The sequence below is a fragment of the Pholis gunnellus genome (genome assembly GCF_910591455.1).
Source record: "Pholis gunnellus genome assembly, chromosome: 20".
In the NCBI taxonomy this organism is placed as follows: domain Eukaryota; kingdom Metazoa; phylum Chordata; class Actinopteri; order Perciformes; family Pholidae; genus Pholis; species Pholis gunnellus.
The window spans coordinates 10249627-10272506 of NC_136547.1; the positions used below are offsets into that span (position 1 = coordinate 10249627).

Here is a 22880-nt window from a genome sequence, read left to right on the forward strand (position 1 = left end):
GGGCTTGGGGCAAAGTATTGAGAGAAGGACTAACGAGTTGGTTTTGGTCTTTTGACGTTGACAATAAGGAGAATGTCAACCTTGCATGGTAGCCCCTGCCATCAGTGTATGAATGGGTGTGATTGGGCGAATGACATGTAGTGGTCGGAAGAGGAGAAAAGCGCTGTGCAAGTACAAAACCATTTACCATTATGTGTAAACCCGAAGCAAGCCGGATGCATCACATGCTTCTGTAAGCAACCTGCCAGCTAGAGAGGAGGTAATATAATAGATTGAAATGTCCTTATTGTGACTTGCATCTAAAGTACATTCATTTTGTGTGTTTTTTATATTGTTTCTCGCTTGAGGTGATTGGAGTGATTGTGCATATCTTCTTCAGCTTCAGGTCAATACAGATAAGTGCTGCCTGGTTAAACCACAGTGTGTTTAATAGAAGACAGTATAGATTTAACTAGCCAGCCTCCTGAGGTTCACGAGTCCACTATTAAAACTGGCACAACTCTGCAATCATTCATAACAGCATGCTTGTCCTCACGTCCTTTTAAAAAAGGTGAGTGACTGCCTGCGGGTCTAGAACATCATTAATTCAGTGTCACGACGAAAAGTCTCAAACTTTTTGGGACAATGCAGGTAAACTGAACCCACAGTGCATTTCTAAATGGTATAAAACAGAGATAACTAACCGTAGTTGAAGTGGCAAGATGTGGCCAGAAGCTTGACTGCAGTTAAAAAAAAAAAGGGACTTGGTCTAATGTACTGGAGACCAGAGGACATAGCAATGTCATATCCTGCTCTGCAGTTTGAAAGCCTATTAAAATGCACCCTTGGGTGGGGCATGCACAGGCTGTCTCCTCTGCTTTACGCCAGTGGAGCCTTGGCTTGAAATAATCTTGTTATTGTGAGAGCGGAGCATAGATTATTAGGCAGCGTTACAGCAGGACTTATCCAGATTTATGTCATGGAATAAAGGCTCAATCCATAAAAGCAGCCTTAAGAGCGAGTGACGAGTGTGCGATACTGGCATGCGTAGCTCACACTTGATGTCTCCGCGGCGAATCAGTCGGGGCGTTTATTCGATCAATTTGAAGGTTCATTTCCTGCGCTGGCAGTCAAGGCAATGCGACTATAAATTCAGTTTGCTTAAAGTGAAGAGTGGATATACATTTGCATAATTTATTTTATTATCCCCCCGGTGACAGTCAAGAGGTGGAAAAGAACAAAGAAAAATGCAATCACAATAAAATGCTTATTTTATTGAAACCCCCTATAACTTTACCATATACTGAATGTTTCACTGAGCCGAAACCCAGTTTGTATTCACATCTTTTTCATTGTATGGAGCCGCTGGCAGCTGTTTTCTCTGTCGGATCATCTTCAATTCAGAGTGCATCCACTTATTGTGCTCAATCTCTGCTTAGTTAAGAAAAGTCACAACGCAATTAGCATATTGTTTATATGATAGAGCTGCTCTACAACAGCGCTTCAAATCAAGAACTGGTTGGAATGATTATCTCCGTCATGCTATATTTTACTCGAGAAGAACATCCTTTCTTTGGCTGACGGGCAGATGTTTGGCTCACCATAATGGCAGCCCACATTTGAACCCGCTGCAGCATAGATAAACTACATGAAGGAGCAAGTGGCAGGATATGGAGCATCGTTTTAAAGTCATTTCCCTCATTCATCATGACCTCATGCTGGATTTGTCTCATAAAATGTTAGGAAACATGATGACTGAAAGGGAGAGTAACATACTCCCTAAAAAAACTAAAAACTAAACAAAAAACATTTTGGTAAATACGCATACTTTTTACACTGTGAGCTTTTGAGGTGCTGGTAGGTGGATTTTGTTATCTTCGGATAGAGCCGGTTTCCAGTCTTTATGCTAAGCTAAGCTAACCAGTTGTTGACTGTAGCTTTAAAAGTCACTGTTTAGACATGTCATTAACATGCATCTTGGGGCTCAAATGCACCCAAGATGCATTGGGGGACGCTTTGAGATCCTGTCGCTCAGATCCCATTCAGAGGTGGTCTGGGCTGCATATGGCCACATTCTTTTAGCAGCGTGTTCGCGAATGTGTCCAGCTGAAGAACTGCCAGCTATTCAACTGAGTATGTGTGTGTGTGTGTGTGTGTGTGTGTGTGTGTGTGTGTGTAGGTGTGTGTGTGTGTGTGTGTAGGTGTGTGTGTGTGTGTGTGTGTGTGTGTGTGTACGCACTCATGCACTGGAACGATGCTCTGCCACTGCAAGTGAGGAAATATAATATTCGCAGTTTGCATAATGCGGTTGAAATTCATATAATAATAAAAGTGTTTGAAGATCCAATCATCACTGGAGCATTTATCATGCAAGAGAGCCAATTAAATAAAGACAATGGACAAAGTTGTCATGTTGACATTTAAGATGTGTTGATTGATTCACAACATCAACTCGTGCATTAAGAAACATGCAAAAAAACATTCCACCTTAAAAGTTGCCGGTGGCTTAGATTTGTATTTTTAGCCAGTTCTTATTATAAGCGTTCCTTTACGCAGCTGCATTGTTGTATCCGACTCCAACAAAAGGTTTGGATGTTTAGAATTAATTCTATCCCTTTCCCAAAGCTCATCTAGAGTTCAACTGCTCAATCTTACATTACAAACACTTAAAAATAATACTTCCAATTCCTGCTGTGGTGAGATAATCCCTTTGTGATGCTGGAGCAGAATTTATTCAGACTATCACTCCGGTCAAAAATGCATGACCTGAGTTCTCGAGTTTCCGCAAATATTTAATCCAAAGTCCAGATATTTTTCAGTTTCAAGCTTTCTGTTTTATTTAGAAAATAAAATCACCACAGGAAGTCAGAGATGCCCGTCCCTGACGCCTCTATCTGCACCTGATAATGAAGTAAAATCAAAAAGCATGAAACAGAAAATGCACTCTACTCTCATCTGGATCTCCTTTGTGTCACATGCGGCGTTGCACGTTAGATGAATACATGAAAATAACACATCATTGTCAGACTGCAGACTCAAAATTGTCTGCCGCACCGCGCTCCTGGTTCACCCGGAGACCCCGTCGTGTCCAGTCCACTCACTGACGGATAACAACTCAAGCAGTTCACAGGCTCGGTGATATAAATAGACGGGGACCGCTGAGCCCCCTGCGAGACTTCACAGAGGGAAACACTTGCCAGGTAAATATAATCCCCCCTCCCTCCCTCCCTCCCACTCTGTGCCTCTGCTCACTGAAGTCTACGGCACCATTACCATAACTGCCTTTGTTCTCCAATCAACCTTTAAAAAGATGGATCCCACTGTATTCACACTACGAGTGTGTGTGTGTGTGTGTGTGTGTGTGTGTGTGTGTGTTTTTGCAGGCATGCCTGTGCAAATGTGTGTGTTCATGTTTGTCTTGATGTAGCTGTTTTGACACAAGGCAACATTGAGGCTATGAAAATGATATAATGCTGTAAATTATAGCACAAAGCAATACTCTGTAAGTGCTAATGTCTTTGAACCTTCTAGGTCACACATGCACTTAATATGATTTATGTTGTACGGGAGACTATAGGGACATAAAGCTGAACAGAGATATTGGTTCTCTCACACACACACACACACACACACTTCAGTCAATGTGTAAAATCATATACGATGACCTCTGAACTCTTGTCTGTGTCAGTGTGTGAGTGATTCCATGGCCTCATTTATTTATGTGGAGGTCTAACCTTCTTTAAAAGGCCATATTTTACATTTTCCACCTAAACGTGAACAAGCAGGACATGTGAAATAGTCCACATGCATTCATCATCCCCTGTCTCTCACAGAGACACACAATCAATCAAACAGCCAATGGGCTTCACTGAAAGACCGGCACAAATCCCATGATTCAAATTCATAAGAGCGGCGTTATCCTGTCTGCACCACATGCACTTTAATGTGCAATCAATACTATACGGTAGGGTGGTAGTATTTGGATAATTCAAGTCAAAACAGTCTTGTACAAACCGTATCAGTGCTTTTCTCAGTTATTTCTGACCCCATTGGTTCCAATTAACCCTGAATCTAACAACACGCTGGCGGGTTTGATGGAGATACTTTCTCAAAAAAAAAAACTGAACTTTCCAATTTTCTGATTTCTGACAGTCCTTGAGAGAATCATGTGATGACGAACTCTTCCATCAGGAAAAACAACCAAATCTAAGCTTAAGCTAGTGATATTTCTTTAAAATCCCTTTATTCTACAGAACACTACCTAGATTCTGAAGAAAATGTTGTGAGCCATATTTTTGTATAGCTATCGTTTTAATGTTTACCGTCCTCAATCACTTTGAACTGAAATTCCTGTTTGGCTTTGGTCTTTTTATGGCATATATGTCTACAATAAAAAAAAACTAAATATAAATTTGCATTAAAGCGCAAGTCTTAAAAGTGCTGATGGAGCGAATAGAATAGAAACTGAAGAGAATAAGTTAGATTGCCTCACGTAAAACCAATCGCATCATGAGCTCTGTTGCCTCTGTGACTTGGCAGCTGCAGCATGAGACAGTGTAATTTTTTTTTTGCAAGAGTAATGAAACGCAAATTCTGCAGGGTGGGACACAACGTCTTGCGGTTTGAAGAAAAAAATAAATAAAAGCACACATTTGCATGATCATTTGCTGACGTGTTCTGAAAACGGTTTCTGCAGCGCACACAAGGACACCATAGCAATCATGCTCGTGCTGTGCGTGTGAGACAAATCTGGACACTTTCACACACAGTCACAGATTGAAAGAGGAATCTGCTCTGGCACAACTCCTGCACCTTGACCTTGAGTTGTACCTGATGAAGTGAAATGAGGCTGAGACCACACAGACCACATGGCTGGAGGCACAGTAAATCACAGCAGAATTTCAATGGCAGAAAAAAGCTGCAAGCAGAAACCTTAATCCCTGAGAGTCAACCATGCATGCACAAACTGGATGGAGGAATGCCAAACGAGCAAGACGCCTTGAGGACTGGCAGGGCTGCTGTGTGTGTGCCCAGATGGTGAGGTGAGGCTGCTCTGAGCCCCATGACTCACCTCAACCCACCACCACAGATCCAAAAGAAACTGAGGGATTGACAGCCGCACCTCTCTTTTTATCAAATCCCTGACACCACTAGACAGCAGCGCTAATATGACATGATTACTGTCATCATTAATATGATTTAATGTGATCTGGCTTTGATAACCACGCTTGATGGAAAGAGACGGGTCTGCGGGGTTCGTTTTTAAAAAAAACGATCATGAACTGGCATCCGTTAGATCCATCACTTCTTATCATGAGTGTGCGAGTCGAACTCCTGCAGGTGGTTTACCTTGATCAGCAGGCGGATTGTTCCCGAGGCCATGTGGGAAATGTAGTACCAGAAGGAGAGCTTGCAGATGGCGCTCGACTCCTTCCACACAGAGCTCCGAATATGAGCCTTATCGCCTTTGAGTCCCACCGGTGTAGCTTGCAGATAGAAGAAATGACCTAAAGAAAATAAAGAAGAAGGAGTGATGCAGGACAAGGGCAGCGATCGAGGGAGACGAGGCAAAGAGTAATAGATAACCATCACTGTAGGACCCAGCTCCTGCAGCCGGTGACAAATTACAGCACCGTCACCACCATTGTGGTCAAGGAGTAAGAGCGAGGGGGTCGCAGAGTAATCGCTGAGACATCCGCTTATAACTCACTGCCTTTCCGACACCCGGGGAGCACTCTGAAAGCTTCTCAGTCGAGTCAAGCTCATAAAGAAAGGGGAAAGGGGAGTGAATCTGTGCATTCATATGTCTTTCTATGTGGCAATTATTTTCTACATAACCAATATATTCAGAAAGCTTTTTAGAATTATAACTTTTAGGACTGAACGTAAACATCACACGAGATTCCAATTCAAAGTTCTAATCCTTCAGATCTTCATGAAATCAAACCCCGTTTTAGCCGCGGTCTCCATTTCTTCAGCACCAATTATCTTCCTTGATTTAATCGTTAGTGATGGTGTCCGCCATTCCCGCTCTGGATTCTTCTCACGAGGCGTCCATGCAATACAGCGTTTCTGTTTTTAATGACATCTCGTTGACATCAGCCTCACTGTTCACTCTCACACAGCCGCATCAGAGAGGCATCGACTTTAAGAGGATTTGGGGGGGAAGCACCTCCATAAGTTGTGTGAGCAAATGTACATGTGTGTTTATTTATTGATGCTTATCTCTTTTTACCATGCACACTGTAAAATGGAATTACAGCCCTAGACGCCCTGCATCAATCACCTTAAGGCCCACCTGCTGCTGTACATTGATTTAGTCATGAATTAAACATTGTGGAGAGCTACCGTAGCATTTCAGGTTTAACAAATACGATTTAAAAAAAAATCAGCTCAGTTTCATTCCCCCTGATTATACAAAACCACCCAGAAGTGAAGGTGCACTTCAATTATACAATGAGAATCCGAAGAGGATGCTAGAACAGCAAGGAACTTAATTTTAATGAGAAATCTTGAGGGTTTTACAACTTTTAAATGAGTTGACGGTTTAAGTGTGTGAATCGACGACGCACAAAATGCGTCAAGGCAAATTGTGAGCACATACCACTTTCATCCATCAACGTGTGATCGTATGGAGGCCGTATGCTTTTCACAGATCCCGTCCCCAGCGTCCAATCAAAGTTATCGGCCAGGGAGCTCATCCAGCCACAGCGGCCGTTCTCAAAGGAGCAGGAAGTCCCACAATCCTTTTCATCAGTGCCATCGCCGCAGTCATCTGTGAAGTCACAGCTCTGCCCCGGAGTGAAACACCGGCCATTTTCACAAGGCAGGGAGCCTGAAGGACAGGAGCCTGGAAATAAGACACGCACATAGAATATCATTCAGACTGATGGACATAGACAGCTAAAGACTGGCCGTGTTGGTTTCCCAATATGTAAAGTAAAGGGTTTCCCAGCAAGGACATGGTCTTTTTCTATCTACTGTGTGCTTCACCAAACTTAACAGCATGCACCCCAAGACTTCAGTATTAACTTCAGAGCACAAGAAGTCAACTCAAGAGTGGGGAGACCATCTGCATGCAGCATCAGTGTCTCTTTAAGAAGCTTAAGACGACAAGGAAGCATGGGGACAAATCAGCGAATCATAGGGTGGCAGTGCTGCAGGAGGCTGTAATCTGCTTCTTTTGGCGCCAGGCCTTCCAGGGGGGCGGGGGGGGGGGGGGGGGGGTCAGTGCTTGGTTTTGGGGAGTGTTAGAAAGTGAGATGAGGCGTGATGAAGCGGGGTGGTCCCTGTAAGTAAAAGGAGAGAAAGGGGTAGAAGTCCCTCCTAATCCTTTGTTCTTCTTCTTCAGATGCACAGGACCAGAAGCAATGTGCCCCAAACAAAAGGCACATAGGAAGCCAGGAAGCCGCGGCTCCTGACTGTGAAGCCGAGCTGCCTCACCACCTGATGTGCAGCATGCCGGTGGATGAATTTAAAGAAAAGTGAATGGTTGAAGCTAATAATTTTCTCTTTAGATATGCAGTTCTTCCCCTAAATGTACTAATTTGTCCTCATTACCTCCAGTACACATCTTGTTACATGGATAACTCTGCGGCTCTGCATTGCTGTGTGTAATGTGATCCACTGTCCCCATATACAGTATATCAGTCAGTCACCCTGGTTGGCACACTGCCCCCTGGTGCAGGGATGTTACCCCAGCTCAACCCCAGATCAACTTTTTAAAGTAATTCTTACTCCTGGGATTAAAAGTCTGACTTCTAAAGTGAAGGATGTTGTCCAATCGGGCCAACGAAAGGTGCCACGTGCTCCATCGTACTGTCCATGTTTTACATTTCTAATCTTTTAATAAACGTATAAATAAAACTGAAGCTTCGTCATGTTCCTGGTCCCTGACGCTCTTTGTCCTGCTCCATGACACACGGATACACAGTGACAGCATCATAACCACATTGCTCTTACAGTACGCCTGATAAGTCATGAAATTAAAAGCTGTCAAATTGAAGATTCCATTTATGATATCAAAGGCCACTGACGATAAGAGGGGGACGGAGAGAACACGTCTAGTTACTGGTCTAAGTGATTGCTGGCTTCATCCATCTGTTGTAATAATGTTACGACGGTATCAGTTTACTATCACGGTCATTAATTCAATTACATGTTTCGGCAATGACAACATAGTTTGTGGTGGTGCATTATATTCAGAGGTGTGTCTAATATGCTGCCCGCCTCGTGTAGGGAAGCAGAGAGGACAGAACATTAGAAACACCTCTGAGTACAAGAACATCTTTAACTATGACCTCAATAATAAACATACGATTCACCATCAAAAAGTGAACATTATGAGCTTCGCAAAGGTAGAATTTATGTATTGTGCGTTGTATTGGCCTGCATTACATTGTACAGCAGTACCCAATAAACTGTGACTGTGTACAGTAAATGTTCCTTAAGCCTGTCTTCAGACATGACATTTACAGCTAGAACCACGTGCAGAATGAAATGCGGGGAGAAGAGATTGCCAATCGAAGCCTTAATTAATGACCAGCGCGAGCGCTTTCCATTTCTCTTGTAGTGAATGTAATGCATTGTTTATAAAGGCCCACAGTGCTCTAGCAGAGATTGGCAAGATGTTAAATTGGGACTCTTTCTGATTTGCTCACATTATTCTTTCATTTTTTCATGCAGTTGGTACACATACACATACATGCATAGTAGTCTCTGAAGGTGCTAAATCTATGTTGACAGCGCGTTGTTGCTAAAATGGTTTGCAGGTCTTCTACAATTTTGTTGAGAGATAAAAACAACAACACACGACGCATTGTGTCTCACCCCTCCATCATATAATAAGTATTATAGAATGAAGCAGCGGAGGAAAGTGCCCCTGAGGCGCTTCAGTTTATAATTACGGTTCCTGCTGTCTTTGGTCTCATCAGTACGGGAGGAGACACTCCTCTCTCGCTCCGGCATGAGCTTCACCGTCAGGGCAGCGCTGCTGCTCCCCGTCTTAACCTTCAAGGAATACTACTCTCACACAGACTCACATCCCTCTCTATTTCCATCCCGCAGTATTTGCTCTGCTTTTACTTGTTCTGAAAATTACCCTGTCATGTTTAGAAAAGAAAATCTTCTACCCTTTCTCCCTCGCGATATTTCTTCTTTCTGGTATTTCTCAACCTTTTCATTCTATAAAATCTTTTTGACAGCTTGCCATATGTATATATATAAAAACACACACACACCCCTATAGATCACCTCCAGTCAATACGATGCAGGTGAATTCAATTTAACAGTTTTCAGAGGGACTATTTCTTCAGTAGAAAGCAGTTCTACGTATCACAGTAAAGTCTGATGATTATTCAGAGCAAAGAATGCTTTGTTTCAAAGACATGGTGAACGCTTCAAGCGGAGTAGGATAGAAAGATAAACAGCGTTTACATTGAAGCATCATTAGCATGCAGACCTGCGTTTAATCCGAGCGAGGCCGCACTACTTCAGAGCTCTACAGTGGCTTGATTATTACCCTGACTCTGTGGGGTCCAGCTATTCACTGGAAGCACTTATACTGACGAACGAGACGGTGAAACGTGTAAGAGAAAGAGACAGCTGTAGGGTTGAAAATAAATACAAAATAAAAATCACACTTCTGCTGCTGGACGGAAGCCTTCTTCAGCTCATCTCAAAAAGACAAGGCCACACAGCGTCACCGTTTCTGAGCACAGCCAATCCAGAAACTCTCTCTGCTCTCTCCCAGACATCCAACACAAAAGAGAAGCAATAAAATGAATAGGCCAATTATAGCCGCAGTAACAATGGCAATAAATCAGCTCTTGATCATTTCTTTCACCTCTTAAAGGGTTCCCTCTAAAAGAATGTAAAGGATGCAGACAAACTACTAATAGATGAATAGTTACCAGGTCTGAGATAAAGGGCTTGCTTTACTCAGTGGTGAGACAGACAGTGACTAACAGGACCTCAGTATGTCAAGCAAATGGCTAGCTGAATTTAATTTTGTTTTCTTTATAAAGAATTGCATGCATTTCTGAAACTGCCAATTCTCTTCCTCCACATGAAGATACGGTTCTTATATGTCAGCAGCCAATAATCCTCTTATTGCTCATTTAACAGCACACTATCATCGCGAAAGTCATCAAAATTGCAATTATCTACATTTTAGTAATGCAATATCTTTCCTAAATCGGAGAAACAATCTAATTTTGGCACACGGGGCTCCACAGCTGAGTTCTTCAAACGCTGTCAGTCAGAAATATTCTCATGTCGTAAAAACAGCCCTTAAGCGATACAGTTGTACAGTTATTTACTAAAAGCAAGAAGAAGACATGCCATCCCAGCACTCTCCTTGTCACAATGGATTTAAAAAGCTGTAATTGACTGCCTCGTTCTTTTAGGATCAATACTAAAAACCAATGTACCAGCTACACAATGGCCTTCATCTGGGCTCTGGTCCTTTGCAGAAACATACTGGCCTTCTATTAATGCTCCAGTACGAACAAGCCAGGCTTTTTACTTGGGTTCTTGTTTTGCATGCCTTGTTGAACCATTGTCTTTGTCTACACTGCTTAAAGGAATACTTCACACCCGACATTACTCACCTGTGTTACCTGGAATTCTTGGAGGAAACTGTTTTTCCTCACATGCCTCCATATTGAACAGAGAATCAAAAGAATGCACTATGCTGCACGAGTTGTGTGAGTTTGTAATTAGATTTTTTTGATATAGTTTTGCTGTTGTTAAACACGACCTCCATTTACTACAATTCATCAAGACCTTTCTAGTTTCTTTTCTTCTTCGTTCACAGCGGAGGCGTGCACGTTTTCTTCAAGAATTCAAGGTAATAATTGTGAGTAATTGATGTAGAAAAATGGTCATTTTGTGGTTGAAGTGTTTCTTTAACTGCTCCTGTGAACTTATATGGTGAGGTCACCATTGTTATCTAGCGACAGTGCAAGCATACAATACAGTCTCATTTGGCTTTATGGGGCAGCCCAGACCAACAACAGTTTCTGATCCAGCTCGAACTAAACAAGGAAAAAAAGTGCATTAGGATGCAGATCTAAAGACATGTTTGTGGCATTGAACAACTATCTAGTTTAGATCCGAGCCACAGTGTACGGCCGAGAGGCTGCAGCAGCATTAGCTGTGCAAGAGGATGTGGCTGGCGGAAACCCACCGGGCGTCAGAAGCTCACTCGCAATGCATCCTGGTAGATGTAGGCCCTGCCGGAATGGCTCCGTGAGCAGGAGAATAGGAATCTATTGCTTACATTTACATACATTTACCAACCAAACGGATTGGACATCCACAGAAAAGGTGGGGAATTTTCCATCTAAGTAAAATGATCACTTAAGTTATTACAAATCTCAAATTTGACTTAAAAATAAAAAGAAGCGGGGTCACCATAAGTTCATCTTCTGGGGACCATGACTGTAAGATTTAATAGCAAACCATTTAATAGTTGTTGAGATACTTTAGTCCAAACCAAAGTGGTGGACCAAAGTCACATTGTGTTCTTGTAGAATGAAGAACTATTTTGAAAGGCGATTCAAAGAGACAGTAGGATTAAAGTAAATCAAATTTAGCTATAATGTGATGGATGAAAGTCCTGATAACAATATCAAAAGAGGAGGAGGTGGGATTCAATGGGAAAGTAGAGGGAACACAGCTGGAGCAGAGGAAAAACTCAGCTCATCACATATAAAACAATGGAGACAAAGTAGAGCGTCGACCTGCAGGAGGCGGAGGAGTGTTGTCCTCTACTCTGGCTGAGAAAGCGAGCAGACACCCTGGAGAGAAAGTGATGTCATCCAGGCAGATGTCCCCCTTCGAACTTCGGCCCACCTTGCCCTCGAACATGACCTGAAAGTCCCCGTCATGGCTCAGCGGGATCTCCCTCATCTGCCAGTAGTTGCCCTGATCTCCCGTCAGGTTCATTAAGAGATGAAGACGCCCTTCGCTTTTACTGAACACGCTGAGGGTCCCGATGCCGTCTCCAGACATGTGAAAATAGAAAAGCATCTGGACCGAGGAGGGAAAATGAGAAATATGTCAAAAGCACTGACTTACAGAGTGTGCAGATGTGAATGATACTTTTCAATTTGTTCTCATTATAACAGAGTAGGAAGATTACATAATAGCTGATTCTTGAAGGAAAAATATGCAATCAAATGGTTGAAAAAGTCTGAGTTACAGGCATTTTACACATCATTACTGACTACTACATAGACGCACACTTGTCTGGCACTTGTTTCTTTTCCATTATCTTTTTCACTTTCCTTTCTCTACAATAACTATTGCTCCTCATGATAGAATATGGAAATAAACCTAAACAATGGGCAGAGAAAGGTAATTAAGTTTGAATCTAGTTACTGGATCGATGCACTTTTCCCTTTCAGTCCTCGTCTTATTAAAGATTGGTGAAACGTCGGCTCTGTCCATCACGCAGAAATGAGACACTGATGCGTTTTATAGGCTCTCTCTACAAATGGAGGCGTGTAACAGCTACAGCAGCACAGCTACACCCTCCATCTCTGGAGAGAGATTGCCCCGTCCTTCTTCTCTCCTTCTCCCCAGCACAGCCCTCCCTTCAGTTTAATTGGTGCCTTTTTGCCGACTGCGTGGCTGATTGACAGGTCAGAAGTGGGATAAGACAGACCCGACGCGCAGAGCAAACCGAGCAGTCAATCAAGACATCGCTCCCGGTAGAGCGTCAGGCTGACAGATGGGAGGACGCACACACACACACACTTATACACACACACAGACACACTAGGAAGTGCACAAGCACATACCCTCAATTTGTGATTGCTTGTTGAGCTGCAACACAATTTCAACTGCGAGCGTAACGGAATATTTCAACATCTTCACACTAACTTGCTTTCTTGCCAAGAGTTAGATTAGAGTATCAATACCACTCATCGTGTAGGTCTGCTAAATACGAGGCTACAGCCAGGAGCTTAGTTTACATAAACTTTACACCAAGAAAAAAAAAGGGGAAACATAAACACTCATTTTGCTTGTTTAATGGTCCAGCACATAAGCCTCCTGAAACCACAACTTGGGTTTAAACTTTGGTTTTGTACGGATTAAATATAATTACAAGAAAAGTCAGAGGGTTTATTACCTTTGGACAGAGCCAAAGCTAGCGGTTTCCTCCTGGATTCAGTCTGTATGCTAAGCTTAGCTAACGTCTACTTCACATATTTAACAGACAGACACAGGAGCTTTATCGGTCTGCTCATTTAGTCCCATAAAGTCAAACTAAAACTAATGTGATTACTGTAAATATACCAAGGAATGTTAAATTCAGCTCTTGATGTAAATTTTCTTATGGAAGAATACATTTCTGGTGAAAGGGATATAATTTGTAAGTGTTACTTTTTGTTATTTCCTAAACTAAAATTATATTCCAAATTGCATCTATGAGGTTTACAGCTGATTGCAACACCGTTTCTGCTGCTTCTTTAATCCTAAGAACACTTAATAACATACTGTATAAATATATAATATATGCATTTTAGCATTTAGGTCAGGGAAGCCACATGAGTGCTAATGTTTTATTACATTTTCTAGTGTAACTTTTTCCATCTATTCTGATTGTTATAGTTTCTTGTATTTCACTTCTTGGACCGCTGCCTCACCTTGCACTGTGAGCTCCTGCGGCTCAGTAAGGGTCCCGATATGCGGGCGGCGTCTCCGGCTGCCTGGGGGAAGGAGCTCTCCAGGTAGAGGTAGTGGCCCGAGGGGTCTCTCAAGGTGTGGTCAGTTGATGGCCCCGTGCCAACTGTGGGGGTGCCGCCCGCTTTGATCAGCCAATCAAAGTCATCCTGTCGGCACTGACGCCAGGAACAGAGGTCAAACTCAAAGCTGCAGCGCCCACTGAAGCCCTCTGAAAGACAGCAATACAAAGTTAAATCTATCCATTTATCTGAGAATGTGTCTTTTGCAGGGTGTCATGAGTCAGACATGAGAGGAGGCCTCACTGCAGATGTGGGCGTCCTCGTCAGAGTTGTCCCCGCAGTGGTTGATGAAGTCACACAGGTTGTCCTGAGGGATGCAGTGGCCATTAGAGCAGGCGTACTGCTCAGGTGTACATGGCTGGTCTGAAGGCAGAGGAGGGGAGCAGTGCAGGAAGCCGACATCATCTATCACCACATCGCCCATGTAGCTGATCCCTCGCTTCGTCCGGAACACCACCTGACAAAGAACAACAAAGCGAAGATCTTAATCCAGTCTGTCATATGAACATAATCACGTCTATTTTTAGACACCCGAGTTGACGCTTAACATCACAAGACAAGGAATTGAAACATAAGAGCTGATAGCTGCTGTTGCTATGAGTGATGTTATTCTGCTGTCAGTTGATGAAGCGCTCAGAGAACAGAAGAAAAGGGCACTTGGACTCATAGCTCGTCAGTGTGAAAAGGCCATTCCTTCAGCTGCAGATTATACAATCAGGGCAGATATCACTATGTCCGGTCTGACAAAAGGTTAACGTGCATCAGTTAAAATGTGCGAAAGCGCTCGGTGTTTGGTCAAAGAGATGACTGCTCCAGTGCAATGACACAGGACGTCGGTCTGCGTGGTCACACTGACCTAAAACAACCTCAGCAGGCAGACACCAGAAGGGATTGCAACTCTGATTACTGTCACACTCACAAGCTAAGACTCATTAGACTGAATCAATTCATTGATCATCAAGTCCGCGGATACAATTTAGCCTGCCACGACAGAAATTAGGCCAGTTATTGATGTGCACACACAGTAACCTAAGAGGATGTCTCTCAAACTAAATGTCAATAATCTGAATCGCAGGTCTATAATTGTAAAAGTGATAATGACACTGAAATCATGTCAGGGGGGCTCTTCACTCTAAACCATTTCATTTCATTGAATCTGATTATGCTACACATTTAAAAGTATCTCTAATAATTGACAGACCTGGAAGTCGTTTGATAATCCCAAAACCACTTCTCCTCGTCTCCATTTGTTGCCCTGGGTACCAGTCTGAGACCAAACCTCATGAGTGACGTTTCCATACTTCAACAACACCTGCAAATATAGTGAGGATAATAGACATGAGTTTTCTGAAGAACCCGTTACACGGATTGCTTTTCTCTCGATGAATGCGGTATTTTTGCTCGTCTTACTTGCAGTGATCCCACTGTGAATCCGCTCATGTGGTACCAAAAGACCAGGGTGCACTGGGGCCCAGTGGAGGAGATGGGAGGTGTCTGGAGGTCCGTGGTTTGACCGTAGCCGCCGTTTGAACTGTCTGCACACATGTACCAACCCTCTGGACCGCCTCTATCAGAGGAAACAGAAAGCACAGAACAACATCAGAATGATGTCCCCAACTTGTGAGTCCAACAGTGGATTTGGGCATCAACTTGAAGTCATTGTTGGGTTTGGTTTGTTGTACACCTGAGTGAAATTGGGTCATTGTTTTAAACACTACTGCTCTGAGGAAGACCTCTGGACACTGAAAAAAAACAGAAAACTCTCTAGTTCCAGCCTCTCAATTTCTGCTTCACCTTTTTTAAATTCCCCTAAGAGATGTGCCTTGTCTTGGGTTAAATAAGACGCAGCTTCCCCTCTCCATTTCACTCATGACTTATCGATAGTCGAAGGTGTTGCAGGAGCGAGGAAGGAGAGTTTCAGCTAGAGGGCCTGAGGGAAGAAATGTCTGAAATCTAGTGGTCAAAGTGCCAATTTCTGCTCTAACTGGTGACTCAATAAAACATAGATAAGCCTATCAGGTCGGTCTATCCACTATAGATGGGCCTATACTCACTCGGCTCACAGTACATTTAGCTTTTAGTAAAGTAAGAAGTCATAAAGCTTTCCTTTTTCCTACTTTTTCTTGAAAAGGTCCATATAATGTCCAAGAATCTAAGATTGCATTTTCCAGTTGCTTGTTTTATCCAACAGACTGTGTAAACTGTAGTTGCAGATAAATTGATTAATCAACTTTTAAGATATTGTTGTCACGAATAGATCTGGGGGTGCTCACAGGGTGTGGTCATTAATAGGTCGGTGGTACTGCTCTCCATCATGAATGCTCTCCCCTTGGTCAGGTGACCAGCGAAACGCGTGGATCGGGACCAAAGAGGAGTCGACGCCGTTCCAACCACAAGTATCGCCGCCTTCAAAATCGCACCATTCCTTCGCTGGAGAAAGACAAACGTGAATAAGCACAAGGAGGGAGGGGCAGGAAACATAAGACGCAGCGCTGTAATTACATCTTTCAATGTAGAAATTCTGAGTGGAGGAAATAAATATGTTACCACAGTTTTCTTCATCTGAGCCATCAGAACAATCCCGCCTGAAGTCACACACTTTGCTGTTGGCAACACACTCCCCATGCGCCCCACATACGAACTCTCCATCAGGGCAGCTGTGGGGCTGAACTGTGGGGGCTGGAGTGGTCACTGCAGGGGTGGTGGTGTTCGCCGTGGGGAGCTCTCCTGGATCAAAGCACGGTTCAGACACAAATCAACAGGTGAAATTTGAAAATAAGTAAACACAAGACATTGCCCTAAAAAGTTACAATTCCCTGCTATGGCAGAATCACTTACCGTCATATGGGTCGCAGTCCAGGAAGGAAAGGTCATCAATGGCAATGTCCCCATTAAAATCATCTCCCACTGTACCTTCTATCACAATCTGACAAAAGAGAGAGTGAAAATAAACACAAGACAAAATCCGTTAACAATTTAAGATTGGGTTGCACCAACTATTTGTTAATCCATTTCCAGTAAGCCACGCCAGTTAGCTAGCATGCATGGTATGCATATAAAAAAAAAAAAGGTACCACCATGTGTGGTTGCTTTTTGTTTCTAATAATGATTGAGTGTATTTTCCTGCTGCCCAGTAAGTGTTGCTACATACACTGAATATAAAGGTTTAGCAGCTTTCCAATGCAACAAATAATAAGCTAAAAGACGATCGCTTCAGCCCCCAGCTCTGTGCTTTGAACCTCAAAAATGAGAAGATGTTTTCTGCTGATAATGTTGTTGTAGTGCATGTGCATCGCAGAATAAACAAAGAAAGCCTGTTTAATGTGTATTTGAAGCACCAGTAGGTTTTAGAAAGTCACATTAGCGTGATTCAAGCAGCAGTGTTTCGCAAACATGTTTTGAAATATGTTTCCAATAAGAAGCCATTTCCACTTGCTACCGTGACAAACAGCTTTAGAAACAATTTAATTAACTTTAATGCTCCTAAGCTCATTGTTGGTTTTTGACATGCACTTTTTGTCCATTAGATGTGGTTACACTGGTCATACGAGTTGGTACAACTGACTATCTTGAAATCAAATCATTGTACTTTGCAATTTTGTGGCAACATACCCGCTGTGGGAGCAAATGGACCAGCCGGACTCTGAATTCAATTCATCAGTGTCACTTCTATTTTTCATTTTTACCCTTTCTGCGGTCAATTAACTTGACTAACGGAGCTCCTGTTTTCAATGATATAAGGGAGAAAAAGCCTTTAACTGCCTGTCAAGTTATATGTAATGACAGCAGAACATCCATCTTGGAGGGATCAATGTCGAGTTGTGAAGCTATTAAATACATCATCATGCAAAGCTGTGGCGCACTCTTAAGAGCAGGCTCTTTACTTCAGCAGTGGTTCATTGTTGTCTGCTGGGGAACTTCACCTGTCGCTCATGTCTGTCTTTGTTTACACAAGGGGAAGGATTGCAAATGATTTAAAGCAGGACGTGATGTGACTCCAAATGGTATTATAGCAAACTACCCAGCAGTACATAATATACTGTATTCACTTTAACACTTGTCACATAGAATCACGCTGGAAAACGGTCCGATAAATACCCGTGACTACTGCAGAGTCATTTAAATGAATGCCGATTGTTACCTTTCTCACTAAAGACAAATGTGAGTGAGTGTTAGTGTTTTTTTGTCCAGTGGGAAAGGGGCTTAATAGAGTAATAAACCATCACGGTTCACAACTAAATTGAACAGTGTACATTACATTTTTTAAGGAATGCAAGGGACGTCAAAGGCATGTCTGAAGCACATTCCGTCTTTCTGCTCATTGCAAAGTAAGAATAAATAAGAAATAACATTTGATGACAGAGATCTTCTGAACACCCTCAATGAGGCCGAAGCGTAAAAACAGATTCAAACATATTGCATTCCCCATTTTGGATCAGTTTCTGGAGCATCAGTTACCTGGAAAGGCCGAGCGCTGGTGAGGAAGAGAGTCTTCCTGTGCCATAGGTTTCCTTGTGCTCCGTATCGTACCCACAGCATATGCCCACGGCCTGAAGTGGTGGTCCTGAGGTACACTGCCAAGCAGAACACGTGTGAGCCGAACATGTGGTAATGGAAGCGGAAAACACAGCGGGGGCGGGACCTGGATGAGTCCTTGCCAGGCTGGTGGGTGGGTTGGAAGACTCTGCTCAGCAACACAGCGGTGTCTTTGAAGTCCTGGGGGACAGAGGACTCGATGTAGAGGTAGTGGCCGTAGGTGGTGCCCAGTGTGTGGTCCTTCCAGGGCCCTGTGTTAATGGTCGGAGTGGGGCCTTGGATGCGGGTCCAGTCAAACACATCTCCTCCACTCTGTTCCTGTTTCCAGCTGCACAGCTCGTGTTCAAAGTTACACTGCAGCTCTGGAGCTGTGAGACAAGACACGAAATGAACACTGGAGCCAGAAAATGTTGTACTTTTTTCCCCACAACAGTTATTTGACAACTATAATTATGATAGCTTAAGATTTAACAAAATAAGCATATGATTTTGATAATTTTTTAAATGATAGGATAGTATGTCATAATTTCTTTTATAAAATGCCACAAATAATAAATATAGTATGTCATATAAATGTCATAACAAAGTCATAGTACAGTATGTCAAAAGATGTCATAAAAGAGTCATTTTATAGTCTACCATTAAGAATGCTCATAGCAAAGTGTATCATAGAACATGTCAAATGTTAGAGATTTAACAGTATATAAAATAGTTCAAATTAGCGCCACCTTGACCAGCTACAACAATGCAACTTACACTACAATGCATCAGTAATAATAATACAATTAATTTATAATAGTATAACAGCTACAGGGGATGTTTTACATTTGATTCTTTGAGTACATTTTTGCATTTCAATGCAGGCCTTTTACTTGAAGAGTTGATGTAGCCTATAACATTGTCAGATTTATGATGGACAGTTTAAAAGACAATCTTTTTTTTATCCCACACATTATTCTTACTCAACAAAACCTGGCGCCTACATTACCCAAAATGCAACTCGTACACTAATAGTTCAGTCTAAAACTGTCTGTGTTACGCTTATAGCGGCTAATGTAGCCTCAAGCTGCTAGCCTCAAGCAGAGGTCTGGTAAACTCACTTCTTTCTAATTCTTTTTACATTTTCAAACTTGTAGTTTTCAGCCCCGCAAGTGGTGCACTTGAGGCCATTTATTTTGTTCTGGAGCCACGAAAGGTTTACTTTTTTAATTTATTCAGTAGCACACTAGACCTGTAAACAGACCTTGATGTATGACATCGGTGGAGTTCCTCTTTAGTAAACGATCTAAGTATTTCTTTCAACACTGAATATTTGTAACCAGGAGAGACACTCACAACATCCCTCCTCGTCGGATCCATCCCCACAGTCATCCACAAGGTCACAGAGCTGCAAGTGCTCCACGCACGCCTTAGTATGCACGCAGTGGAAATGTGTGTGCGTGGGGCACTTGGCCACTGCAGGGGGCATTGAACAGTTCTTGAAGGTGATGTCGTCCAGTGCGGAGAACCCATCGAACACACCAAGGCTGATCTTAGCCAGAGCGATCTGAAAAGGCTGAGTGATGCGTCCCAGCTGTACGGTGACCTGGTTCCAACGGGTTCCCTGGTCGTATAAAGTCCTCCATATGACAGTTCTGTTTTGGACGCCGTTGATGCGAAGGTACATGTCTGCGGCCCCCACGGATATACCCGAGTTATAATGCCTGAAGGAGACGAGGTAGAGATGGAAGGTAAAAACGTTACAGACAATAATATTCAAACACAGCTATGTGTGCATTCTGTGGCATTATACTTTTGAAATGATTTCCTCACACCAGATACTGTAAATCACAGATTCCTCTTGTGATGATGCATATGCTTGCAAGATATTATACATGAGGGCTTTTGATTACTATGCAGGAAGAAAATGAAATTTATAAACCTCTAGCCCCTCTCTGCCAGGAGTACCCCTCCAATCATCCAGTGGAAGAATAAAATCCGTCACTTGACATAAACTTCTAGGGGCCACAAAGCCGTCAAAACATGATAGATTCAGATGCGTATCTTCTCATTGTGTTTGACTGTGAAATAAGAGATGCTGAGAGAGCAGAGCTGAGACAGGTGAAATGATGGTCGGGGGAAATGGAAAAAGATCAAGAAAAAACACAAAGGAAGAGACACAGCAAGCGGAAAAAGTTGGATCTCCATATTCTGGTTATGATAACGAGTCATGTTGAACAACTTCATAGAGTGGAGGAGGAAGCTACACTGGGATTCTCACCAGAAGGTCATGGTACACCCGGATGCAGATTGTTTGAACCAGGGTCCTCTGAGAACAGCCCTTGGATAAAGACTGCTACTGTTCTTCAATATAAACATGAAGTGCCCTGCAATGAGTGAGACAGCAATTACTATTCAAACCATATCAATGTCTACTTCATTACACACACACACACACCCACATTGCCGCTAACAACTTCTCCCGCCAGACGGTGAATCACCTTTTAAAAAGCCAGAACTGTTACGGGTTCAGACAAGAATGTTCGACTTCAACGCCTTCGCTCATCGTTGTTGGTGCCAGATGGGTCAATTTAATCCTCTCAGATATATCTCACCCTTTTAGTGCACAACAATGTCTACTGAGTATATTAAGACTCATAGGATAGACAAAACGTATCCTGTCGACTGCAGAGGACAATAGCAAGGCTCATTTGTTAAGAGCCAGGCTGTAAATGCACAAACGGCTGCTCAGTGCAGCAGTGATGTGCAGCGGGCAATTTCATTTCACACAGCTCATCGAACCATGCTGGCTTACCCTTTTGCACACATGAAGATAAACATCCTTAGAAACAAAAGGTGGGGTTAATGTTTTCAGGCTGACAAACTGCACACAACACTTTATGCCTTTTTAGGCTGATTATTCGAACATATATATATACTCAGCTATATATATGGAGGAGTTTAGCTTTTGGTTATTATGTAGAATCATTTGTTATTGATTTCAAGCTTGGTGATTCCATTTGTTAATCTGCAATATTCTACATTTAAAATGTGATTTGAAGGCAGCTCAACAACACAAAATGAATTCCACCAGAGTCCAAAGCTGAGCTTGCAGTTACTTCTACTCTTCTTAGCTAGCTTTAGCAGACGTGTAGCTAGCTAGGCTTTTTTTTTCATGGCTGAATTTAGCTGGTGCCTCATTTAGTTATGTGGAATATGTGTGAATTTACGAGGAGTCCGTTCACCAAAATGGATCTTTTAATTACAGATAACATTGAGGGAAGGTTTTAGCTTTAGATTAAGCTCATCAGCCAGCTAGCTAGCTTGCTAACAGTTGGAGTGGTGGTTGTTTCGTTGACATAATTTTCCATATGGTAAAACAAATGACAATAGTTAGATTTATATGTTGACTAAATTTGACCTAATATGTACAAGACAAGAATTCATTGATCCCTGGGGGGAAATTCACATGTTGTAGAGGCACAGAGACGGTTACTGTGTTTTGGCTGCGTCCACTCTGATCAATGATTCACAGTATGAGGCGGTGGTGTGTTGAAGCTGCCAAGTCAAACACAGCTTGAACGCCACCACATACCTGCACATTGTTTTGAATCTCTGAATAGTCACAGTCATATTTTCTAAACCTTCACACAGATGCTCTCCCTAGGACATGTGTCATTTCACAAAGAGCCTCACAGAGCATCTTTTTTCACAACGTGTTCACACAAACAAATGGTGCTGCTAAAAAAAACAACAACTGCATGTTATCAAGACAACTTACAACAAGATTCCTCGTTAGATCCATAAAGCCAGCCTAACAGTTACATGTTTTTTGGAGTATAAAGATGTGGTGAGGCATAATATACAGTTAAATGTTGTGGAACATAAAACTGGGAAAGACAAGCATAGCATTGTGTATTGCAGTGAATGACTGGGTTTTAATATGCAGAATGGGTACAGCATATGTCGCTTTCTATTATTCAGATGGCTGAGAAAGCATTTCTCCATGAAGTGCTTATCTCCCAAAAACACACAGACGAGGGATTTTCTTTCCTTCCAGAAAACCTTGATATGCTCTGTAGATTATATTACATTTTGTTGGTTATTTCTGACCAAACACCCGGACACAGTGAAATCATCTTATTGGCTCAAACTATTTATATTCTTATTCCAGTGACTGGAACTTCATATCACAGATGGCAGCATTTCTGCTGAAGATATGTGGTGCGTTTGTTTCTGTACCCTCAGTGCTGTTGGTAGAGTGGTCCAGAGGTGGTGGGTGGTAGTCTGAAGGCACCTCCACAGAACAGCCCCGGACCCAGTCAAAGCCATCGCCGAGGGTGAGCTCGTACCAGCCACAAGAACCACCCTCAAAGTCACACTCCGAGGCTGCACGAGTAGAGAGATAGAAAACAATTTAAATGAACTCAAAGCTCCAGAAACGATACTGTCGGACAATGTGGTGAGATTTCTATGTCAACTTCTGTTTCCCAGGTCAAGAATAAAGTGGAAATTTGTCTCGGTTTTTATACGAAGGGTACAATCTCTCGGTGACATGAAGGATCGAAATACGGCACAAAAAGAAGTGTGTCAACCATCGTGCAACCAAAACAGGAAGAGGATAATGCTATT

The 22880-nt window shown here is 42.6% G+C and overlaps 1 protein-coding gene across 1 annotated transcript in view; it reads right to left on the minus strand.

Annotated features, from left to right (window-relative positions):
- Window positions 1-22880, minus strand: part of malrd1 (MAM and LDL receptor class A domain containing 1) — a gene marked incomplete at its 5' end in the record, with an annotated part of 45276 nt that overhangs the window by 16659 nt on the left and 5737 nt on the right. The window contains 14 exons of the mRNA XM_079181145.1: window positions 5329-5486; window positions 6584-6829; window positions 11724-12012; window positions 13635-13882; window positions 13977-14190; window positions 14935-15045; window positions 15144-15300; window positions 16007-16163; window positions 16281-16460; window positions 16572-16659; window positions 18192-18637; window positions 19605-19972; window positions 20530-20635; window positions 22491-22637. Coding sequence (XP_079037271.1) covers window positions 5329-5486; window positions 6584-6829; window positions 11724-12012; window positions 13635-13882; window positions 13977-14190; window positions 14935-15045; window positions 15144-15300; window positions 16007-16163; window positions 16281-16460; window positions 16572-16659; window positions 18192-18637; window positions 19605-19972; window positions 20530-20635; window positions 22491-22637 — 2915 coding nt within the window. The remainder of the gene's footprint in view (window positions 1-5328; window positions 5487-6583; window positions 6830-11723; window positions 12013-13634; window positions 13883-13976; window positions 14191-14934; window positions 15046-15143; window positions 15301-16006; window positions 16164-16280; window positions 16461-16571; window positions 16660-18191; window positions 18638-19604; window positions 19973-20529; window positions 20636-22490; window positions 22638-22880) is intronic.